We start from the raw sequence: 10819 nt of genomic DNA on the forward strand, positions 1-10819 counted from the left end.
GTATGAGGATGTATTCTGATGGAAGTGGATTTCTATGACAAAGAGACCTAACTGAGTTTCAATGGATAAATAATGGACAGAAACAGCTACACCCAAAGAAAGAACACTGGGAAACGAATGTGAACTATTTGCATTTTTGATTTTCTTCCCGAGTTATTTTTACCTTCTGAATCCAATTCTCCCTGTGCAACAGGAGAACTGTTCGGTTCTGCAAATATGTATTGTATCTAGGATATACTGCAACATATTTAACATATATAGGACTGCTTGCCACTTTGGGGGGTGGGGGTGGAGGGAGGGAGGGGAAAAAACAAAACATAAGCGAGTGCAAGGGATAATGTTGTAAAAAATTACCCTGGCATGGATTCTGTCAATACAAAGTTATTATTAAATAAAATAAAATTTAAATTAAGAATACAGAATCAGCAACAGAGTATGATGATCAACTATGAATAACTCAGCTCTTCTCAGGAGCACAATGATCTAAGGCAATTATAAAAGACTCAAGAAAGAAAAGGCTTTTTTTCTAAATAAATAAAATAAAGAACACTAAATAAAGACCTGATGGACTCTGAAAGTAATTGAAGAATATATCTCTAAGTCACTTTATACTTTTTTTCTCCTCTTTTGATCTGTTTTATTTTTCACAACTCTGATTAATAGGGAAATAAGTTTTAAATCATAGCACTTTATGCCTATATCAAATTGCCCACCATTTTAGGAAGAAAGGAGAGAAAGGGATGAAGAAAAATTTCCAACTCAAAATCTGATAAAGATGAATGCTACAAATTGTCATGACACATAATTGAAAATAACATAAAACAAACAAGCAAATGTATCTTTTTGTATCTGGGTCCTAACCTGATCTTAGCTAAAACTTCTTTATAACTGGCTATGAGACCCAACAGATCCCACCCAAAGCCCAGGCAAGGAGGAGAGACTGTGTCTGTGACATCTGAGGAAATGTAACCCCCCAGTCATGGCGTCTGTCACACCCTCCCGGGGATAAATAAACCACAGTTTACTCTCTGGCTGGACCCTGAGTTCCCTGACTCTGACTTTCCCTACCAAGGACCCTTGACAATTCCCACAACAGGATCAATGAGATGATCTTTATATGGCTCCCGGCACGTGGCAGACACCACAACACCGGCCCCGGCCTTCTCACACCTTAGTCTTCCTCTCTGCCCCAGGGACTTTGGCCTCCTGGCTTATGCTTAACCAGGACCCTCTGTCCCCTGACCCTGGGCCTTTTCACTGGCTTCTCTCCTGTTTGCAACGGCCTCCTCCCTCCCCTCCTGCTTCCTTCCCATCTCAGCTAAATTCTCCCTTTCTGTAACAGCCTTTCCTGGTCCCCAAACTGCTGAACCTTCTCTCTGAGAGTAGCTCCCATCTACACTGCCCAGCGCAGGTGTGGACACAGCTCATAAGATGTTTTCTCCCCTGGGAGCTCCTTGAGGGCAGATCTGGTATTTTTTCTTTACCTTCCTCTGCATCCTCAGGGGTTCCCATAGAGCTTGGCACAGAGATGCTATTTTCTAAACATTTGTTGACTTGATCTAACTCCAAAAAGGAGAGGGACTCAGAGAGCCCTGGGAGCCGCCTGAGGGGGCAGGAAATGGGCAGCGCCAGCAGGGCGATTCCTGCCCTGCTGCCAGCCCTGCCGGGCCCCCCTCCCTCTGACAGGAGGAACTTCCTGGGCTCTCCTTGACTCCCCCTGGGCTGATGCTGCTCAGCTCTGGGGAGGGACTGAACTCACCTGGGAAGAAGAGCTCTGGCTGCCATGGGCCACCTCTCTGGTTCTGGGCTTGGGTCCTCTGTCAGCTGTGATAGGGAGAGAAATGGTCCTCAGAGATGGAGGATGGAGTCTGAGCCTGCCCTTCAGGAGCTGGATGCTGACCTACCTGAATGAGACAGTGAGTTTTCAGGACTGGGACAATCAATGGTCCTGTCCCACCCTCAGGGGAGAGGTTATGTACCCCAGGAGGGAGCAGGGAGGGTCCGCCTGGAAGTGAGCTGGGTCTGAGCAAGAAGAGGACTTGCCTCCCTCCCTAACTCCTTCCCTTTGCTCTTATGCCCTCCCCGCAAGCCTTTGGGCTTTGGGATCCCAGGTGGGATAAGATCAAGAGCAGCCTCAATGACCCTTGTCTTTGAGCTCTCCCTCTATCTGCTACTCCCTGAAACGCTCAAAAACTCCTTCAAGAAAAATTCTCCTTGAATCCATCCTCTGTGAGATGCACCCCAAGGCACCAAGATAAAGTGGTTGATCTTGGTGAGACTACTTGAAGCATTCAATTCCAAGATTTTCTACCCCTATTTTTTTTTAATGTCTTTTAATATTTTATTTTATAATAACTTTATATTGACAGAATCCATGCCAGGGTAATTTTTTTTACAACATTATCCCTTGCACTCGTTTCTGTTCCGATTTTTTTTCCCCTCCCTCCCTCCACCCCCTCCCCTAGATGGCAAGCAGTTCTATACATGTTAGATATGTTGCAGTATATCCTAGGTACAATATATGTTTGCAGAACCAAGCAGTTCTCTTATTGCACAGGGAGAATTTCTACCCCTATTATTGACTCAAAACTACTCCCAGTGAGTGGTCTCATCTAGGCCTGGGGTCAGTGACAGCACTGTGGGAATCTTATTCAATGGAAACTTCTGTCTCCGATTTCCTTATAAAAATGGCAACTTGGGGCTCAATCCTCGCACAGGACCTAATATACCACGCCAAGGAAACTCTCTTTTCCTGGCATAGCAGCCTCTGCCCACTGGGATAACATTCTCTTTCAGCGTTACCCTCTCTTTATCCTCACCTATTTCTCTCTTTTTTTTTTTAATATTTTATTTTATTTTATTTTACAATAAATTTATATTGACAGAATCCATGCCAGGGTAATTTTTTTTTTTTTTACAACATTATCCCTTGAACTCGTTTCTGTTCCAATTTTTCCCCTCCCTCCCTCCACCCCCTCCCTAGATAGCAAGCAGTCCTATGCAGTATATCCTAGATACAATATATGTTTGCAGAACCGAACAGTTCTCTTGTTGCACAGGGAGAATTGGATTCAGAAGGTAGAAATAACCCGGGAAGAAAAACAAAAATGCAGATAGTTCACATTTGTTTCCCAGTGTTCTTTCTTTGGGTGTAGCTGCTTCTGTCCATCATTTATCCATTGAAACTCAGTTAGGTCTCTTTGTCAAAGAAATCCACTTCCATCAGAATACATCCTCATACAATATCGTTGTCAAAGTGCATAATGATCTCCTGGTTCTGCTCATTTCACTTAGCATCAGTTCATGTAAGTCTTGCCAGTCCTCTCTGTATTCATCCTGCTGGTCATTCCTTACAGAACAATAATATTCCATAACATTCATATACCACAATTTACCCAACCATTCTCACTGCTGGATCAAAGGGTATGCACAGTTAGATAACTTTTTGAGCATAATTCCAGATTGCTCTCCAAAATGGTTGGATCCGTTCATAACTCCACCAACAATGCATCAGTATCCCAGTTTTCCCACATCCCCTCCAACATTCGTCATTATCTTTTCCTGTGATCTTAGCCAATCTGACAGGTGTGTAGTGGTACCTCAGAGTTGTCTTAATTTATCTTAATTTCTCTGATCATAGACTGTTATAAAGTTTTAACTAAGATCAGATTAGGGCCCAGATACAAAAAGGTACATTTGCTTGTTTGTTTTAAATTATTTTCAATTACATCATGACAATTTGTAGTATTCATGTTTATAAGATTTCGAGTTTAAAATTTTTCTCCATCTCCTTCTCTCCTTTCTTCCTAAAATGGTAGGCAATTTGATATAGGTATATACATGCTATCACTTAAAACCTATTTCCCTATTAATCATGATGTGTATGCTTCAATCATTTTTAGAGTCTATCAGTTCTGGATAGCCTTTTCCTTCTTCAGTCTTTTATAATTGTCATAGACCATTGTGTTCCTGAGAAGAGCTGTCATTTATACTTTTTGCTGATTCTGTATACAATCTTTTCCTGGTTGTGCTCATTTCACTTTGCATCAGTTTGGTTTTTTACTGTTTTCCAAAATTTTTTTCTGCCTGTTCATCATTTCTTATTGTACAATACTATTTCATTAAATTCATATACCACAGCTTGTTCAGTCATTCCCCAATTGATGGGAATTTCCTCGATTTCCACAATTTTGTTTCCGGGAAAAGAACTGCTATAAATATTTTTGCACATGTAGGCCTTTTCCCTCTTTTTGTGATCTCTGGACTAATACAGACCTAGCGGTGGTATATGCTAGCTGTAAAGATTTGCATAGTTTGGTTGCTCTTTGTTCATAATTCCAAGTTCTCCAGAAAGCTTGGATCAGTTTACATTTCCTCATCACTACATTATTATCCCAATTTTTCCACTTTTTCACATTGATGATTTTTATTTTTTGTCCTATTAGTTAATCTGATAGATGTGAGATGTACTTCTGCGTTGTTTTTATTTTCATTTCTCTAATCAAAAGTGATTTAGAACACTTCAATGGTGTTCATTTGTTAGGCAAGCTCTTGAAAAACATGCTTAAAAAACGGGGAGAGGATTCTCGTAAGATGACACAATAGGACAGGAAATACTTGGTTCCCTAGGAATCTCCCCCGAAACAAGAAAAAATATACTTCAGAATTCATTTTGAGCAGCAAAAGTGATGAAAACTCAAGAAGTTGTCAGAACCCTAACAGAGTTTTAAGAAGGATCTCATCTGCCTACTAGAGATTTGAAGTGTTAGTTAGGCACTCTAGGCAGACTCTGGTAAGTCAGCCAACAGAAGCACTGGGAGCAGCTGGGTTGGCCTGTGTTCTCAGGTTCCAAAGCTTTTATCTCTGACACACTGTGGGGTAGGGTCAGGCAACTGAAGAACAAAGGGCCCTGTTCTCTGACTAGACCCCATATCCTGCTACGCTGACCAGACATGGTTCCAGGCTGGAGCTGTGACTAAGGAAGAAGCCCACAGCTGTTAAGTGCTGTAGTGAAGGAGCAAGGATTCTACTGGCCGTGGGCACTTGCAAGAGAGCAAAGAACCTCGTCTCCATATCTGGGCAGAGAAGTCTACTGAAGTTTGTGGCTGGAGATCCTAGGGAGTGGGAGCATTTGCTGGGACAGTGTGGCTGGGTACCCTGGCCTGGATTCAAGGGTAGGGAGGAGTGCCTAAGGTTGGGAACTAGAAAGAGCCAGGCAAGTGACAGTAAGAAGGATCTCAATCCTGGGGTATCCTCCCCCATACCTCAGGACAAGGAGCTGATACTAATAAAAGTGGCTTAAAATAAAATAAAAGTAAAGCGAGTTTGCAAAGAAAAAATTATCTAACCATAGATAGCTACTATGGGGATACAACTAATCTGTTCATACTCAGAGAAAGAAAGTAAAGTTAAGAAAAGGGACTCCAACTTCCAAGAAAAATATCAAATGGTCACAAGCCCAAAAAGATTTCTTAAAGGAACTTAAAAAGAACTTCAAAAATCAAATAAAAAAGATTGAAGAAAAATTCATAACTAAGTATGTAAGTAAATAAATAACAGCAATCCAATAAAATCAAACTAAAATGTGAAAAGAAAATAACCAAGTAGAAAAGAAGATCTCAAAACTTGTGTAAAAATAACTTCTTAGCCAATAGAATTGGGCAAGAGAAAGCTAATGACATTATCAAGAAATACTAAAATAATAACAATAGAATGAAAAAATAAAAGAGAACAGAAATATCTCATTAGAAAAAGAAAGGATAATTGAGAATAAATCAAGCAGTGATAACATAAGAATTCTTGGATTACTGGAGAGTTATGAATAGCAACAAGAAAAGCATCTAGATGCAATTTCAAAAAATGACTAAGAAAAATTGTTCTGAAATTCTGGAACAAGAGAGTAAATTAGATGGGGGGAGGGGAGAAGGGGGCAGGGAAGAGATGTACAATTCACCCTCTAAAAGAGATCTCAAGATAAAAACTTACAGAAATTTCAAAGCTGCAAGATAAAGGAGAAAATAGTAGAAGTCTCTTGCATATCACCATTTTTTCAGTATCCTCTTCTCCTAAAGAAATCTGCCCTTTGTCAAAGAGAATGGCCATTGAGAATTATTCACAGGGAGGCAGGGGAAGCAGAGGCTGTGTAGCCCTTAGAGCTAGGTTAGATATTTGCACATCAGAGACACCAAGGTCATCAGCTACATCTTGAATCATCACCAGCTGTCTGGACTACAGAAAAGAGTGTGAGGTTGATGACATCCAATTTTCCACTAGTCCCCCCCCCAAAAAAAATTCTCAAGGTATTAAAAGAAGAGGAAATGGAATATCTACATATTTTTATTGTACAAAAAGAAATTAAACAGGTCCTAAATGAGTTTCTTAAGGAAAAAGCATCAGGACGAGATAGATTCACATGAACATTCTACAAACACTTAAAATGCCATCTACTTCCAATATTAAATAAATTATTTCAAATAATAGGCAAAGAAGGGGTACCACTAAACTGCTAGGTATTGATACTTAAACCAGAAAGAATAAAAAATGAGTAAGAAAATTATAAAACAATTTTAGTAAAGATATAAGTACAAAATTTTAAAATGTGACCTAGGAGATTACAATATATTGCAAAAATGATACAATGTGATCAACTGGGATTTATATCAGGAATGCAGGGCTGGAATTATAGAAGGAAAATTATTCACATAATTGATTATAACTATAATTTTAAAAAACCTTGGGATTACAGCAACAGCTGAAGCAAAAACTTTTAGTAAAATATAACACTCAATTCTATTAAAAATCTGTTGGAAGTATAAGTACAAATAGATTTTTTTCCTTTTAAGTTGAAAAAAAACAATGTTACCTAAAGCCATCAGCGGGCATTATTGGTAATGGGCAAAAGCCAGAATCCTTTCTACTAAAATCACATGAGAAGTAGGGATTCCACTGTAATTAAAAGTATTCAATATTGTATTGGAAATCCTAGCAAGAGTAATAAGACATTGAAAAGAAACTATTTCTTTTTGAAGACTATCTATTGGTATGTAAGGAATTAAAAAGACTCAACTAAAGTTAAACATTTAATAATTTTAGCAAAAAATTAGAATACAAAATAAACCCACATAAAACATCAGCATTTCTCTATATTATCAACACAGCCCTGACAGAAGAGATAATAAGATAGTATAGTATAAATATAGATAGTATAAATTTCCTAAAAACACCTTAAGAGCTAATCCAGGAAGTACATGAATGGAAAAAAAAACCTTATAGAAATAAAATCATATTTAAATAACTCAAGAAATATTAATTGTTCATAGGTAGATAGAGCCTGTGTAATAAAAGTAACAAATCTTACCCAAGTTAATTTATAGATTCCCTAAAATTCCAATTAAATTACCAGAAAACTATTTTACTGAACTCAAAAGAATAATAGCAAAATTCATCTGTAGATGAAAATGCTATAGAAAACTTTTCAGATAAAGATTTAATTTCTCAAATATACTAAAATCTATAAGAATATCAAATGTCTTTTCCTAATTTATAAATGCCCAAAAGATATAAATGGGCAGTTTCCCAATGGAGAAATCAAATTTATAATCATGTGGGAAAATGCTCTAAATCATTATTGATTAGAGAAACTAGTTAAAAGCAACCTTGAGATCATTTTACACTATCAGATTGGCTAAAATAATTGAAAGGGAATGTAACAAATATTGGAGGGAATGTGGAAAAATTGGGATCCAAACTTCTTATTGCTGGTGCAATTTTGATGGGATCAAGCAAAAAGTAAACTGTAATTATGCCCAAAGACTTATGAAATTGCCTATGCCCTTTGACCCAATGATGCCAACATTAGATCTGTTTCCCAAGATCATTAGGGGAAAAGGAAAAGAACCTCTATATTCTAAGATGTTTATAACAACTCTTTTTCTGGTTGCACAGAATTGGAAATTGAAGAAATATCTCTTAACTGGGGAATGGTAGAACAAGTTGTGGTATATAATTGTGATGGAGTTCTACTGTACTAGAAGAAAATCATGGAAAGGCTTGCATGAAATAATAGATTGAAATAAGCAGAGCCAAGAGAATGCAATATAAAGTAATAGGAGTATTTAAGAACATCATATATATGTAACCATATATATATGGAGGGAAGGAAAAAAGGAAACTACAAAGAAATTTACATAACTTTCTTGTGTGTTGAAAAGGAATATCGAGTGTTTCATGTGCCCTTACTATATCTATATCTATATCTATACACACACACACACTATATTATAAAAACGCTTGTTTCATTTCATGAATAAAAATTAAAATAACCTACTGATAATAACAATAAAAAAATCTTATCTTTAACAGAAAATTAGGTCAGTAGAATGGAATAGAAATAAAATACATTGTGGCAAATTATTATAGGAATCTTGTGCTAAAAAATATAGAGCGTTAAGTTTTTGTGATAAGAATTCATTACCTGGTAAAAATTATGGGGAAAACTAGAAAGCAGACTGGAAGAAATTGAACATACAGTAATATCTTATGATATTTACTAAGAAAGTCAATCTAGATTTAAAAGGGGACATAAGAAAATTTTAAAACCTCAGAACACATTGACGATCACACTCATGAATAATTTTAAAATTTATGAATGAGGGGGGCAGCTAGACAATGAAGTGGATGGAACACCAGTCCTGAAGTCAGGAAGACCTGAGTTCAAATCTGACCTCAGAAGCTTAACACTTCCTGTGTGACCCTGGGCAGATCACTTAATCCCAATTGCCTCAGCAAAAAAAAAAAAAAAAAAATTATGAATGAATAAGAGACAGAGCGCATTATAGTGTATGAAATGGGTAATTTTAAATACATTTAGTTAAAAACTTTTGTACCAAAAAGTCTAATTTAGCCAAATCACAAGAAAAGCAAAATATTACGAACATATTTTTATACATAATTTTTAAGATAAAGATTCCATGTCACGAATATATAAAGAAATTTGTCAAACGTATAAGAATATGAATCATTCTCTAATTGAAAAATATTCAAAAAATAGGAACAGGTAGTTTCTAATGAAGAAATCAAAACTATTTACAGCCATATGAGAAAATGTCCCAAATCATCAGTGATTGGGGAAATGCAAAGTAAAAACACCATTATGATATCATTTTAGGGACACTGATATATTGTTGCTGAAATTATAAACTGATCCACTCAATTTGGTGAACAATCTGGAATTATGAACAAAGATTTATAAAACTGTATATCCCCTTGACCCAAAGATACCACTATAAGGTCTGCTTCCCAAGATATTTTTTTAAACAGTTCTTTTATTTACAAAACATATGCATGGGTAATTTTTCAACATTGACCCTTGCAAAGCCTTCTGTTCCAAATTATCCCCTCCTTCCTCCCACCCCTCTCCCAGATGGCATAGTCCAATACATGTTAAATATGTTAAAATACATGTTATATCCAATATATGTATACATATTTATATAGTTCTCCCGCTGCACAAGAAAAATCAGATCAAGAAGGGGAAAAAAAAACTGGGAAAGAAAACAAAATGCAAGTAAACAACAACAGAGTGAGAATGCTATGTTTTGGTCCACTGTGACAAAGAGCTAGAAATTGTAGGGATACCATCAATTGATGAATGAGTAAAGAGGGATGTAATAAGACCTGAGATCAATGGTTAATAGATTCAGCAGTGGTTGATGATGGTACGTGCTCAGAGGCTACTTGTGCAAAGAGACCCTTCCTGATTCCCCAGTTATTACATCATGGCCCTGTTGGAATCCTTACAAAGTGTTAACTCATTAGAGTTGATAAAGACAATAATTATCTAACTTAGCATGGTACTTAGTAAATTCTCTAACTCACTAATGTATTTAAGTACTCATTGGAGTTCACAAGTATGGGAGATTCACAAAGTTAACTTTGTAACTTTGTGTATTCACACCTTCCTTAATCCCTGCCTCAGAGGAGGAGTCAGCCTTTTACACCCAGCATAAACAGAGCTTCAGTGAGCCAGTCAGGGCAGTTCAGAAGAAGCCCACTCTCGGAGGTGCAACCAGATTCATTCTTCCCATCTCACAACGCTGTGGTGGCTGGCCTCCTGCACCAAGGCCGGTCTGAAAGGCTCTCCAGAAAGCTGCCCAGCCCCAGGCAAGGAGACAAGACTCAGAAGGAGCACTCTGGGAGGAAGCCCACAAGCCCACTCTCAGAGGTGGAGTCAGACTCATTCCATTTTCTACCTTTGTGCTGGCTGGAGGCTGAAGGACAAACCTTTGGATTTGGAGACATTTGGAGGGAGCTCTTGGAACCAAGCAGAAAGATAGGCCACCAAGAAAACTAATCGGGCTATTCTGGAGAAAGCAATAAAAGATCTGAACTTTTAACACCTGGCTGCATTTGAGTGATTATTACTTGGAACGGAAACTAAGGGTGCCTCCAGAAAATCTCCCCAAGAAACCTGCCCCCAGAGAGAATTATTGTAATTTAAAGACCACATCTCCCCAAACCCAACCCACTTTACACAGATGTCCCTGTTACCTATGTCAGGTCCCCCAAGGTTCATGGTCATGCATTAATGGCCTCTTCTGCCTTAGTGTGTCTTCCCCCTTGGAGATTACTCAGTCCCTTTTTCTTTATTAAAGCTCATATGGATTAAGCCTGCCACAAGCAGCGTAATATTTATTATTTTTTCTTTGCCTCTGAACCTGCAGATCATCTAAATTTACAATTTCTTTTGCAACACCTCACCATGACCCCAATATATTTTTGGGGTCCTAAACTCCATCAACTCAATATGTGGTGACAGAAT

At 37.7% G+C, this 10819-nt stretch overlaps 1 protein-coding gene across 2 annotated transcripts in view; it reads right to left on the bottom strand.

Moving 5' to 3' along the window:
- The window catches only part of LOC127556776 (zinc finger protein 664-like), a 33509-nt gene that overhangs the window by 6126 nt on the left and 16564 nt on the right, over positions 1 to 10819 (bottom strand). For both annotated transcript variants that reach the window (XM_051990203.1, XM_051990204.1), the window contains exon 3: positions 1760 to 1824. In XM_051990203.1, the coding sequence (XP_051846163.1) occupies positions 1760 to 1824 (65 nt within the window). The remainder of the gene's footprint in view (positions 1 to 1759; positions 1825 to 10819) is intronic.

The sequence above is a fragment of the Antechinus flavipes genome, chromosome 3, assembly GCF_016432865.1.
Source record: "Antechinus flavipes isolate AdamAnt ecotype Samford, QLD, Australia chromosome 3, AdamAnt_v2, whole genome shotgun sequence".
In the NCBI taxonomy this organism is placed as follows: Eukaryota; Metazoa; Chordata; class Mammalia; order Dasyuromorphia; family Dasyuridae; genus Antechinus; species Antechinus flavipes.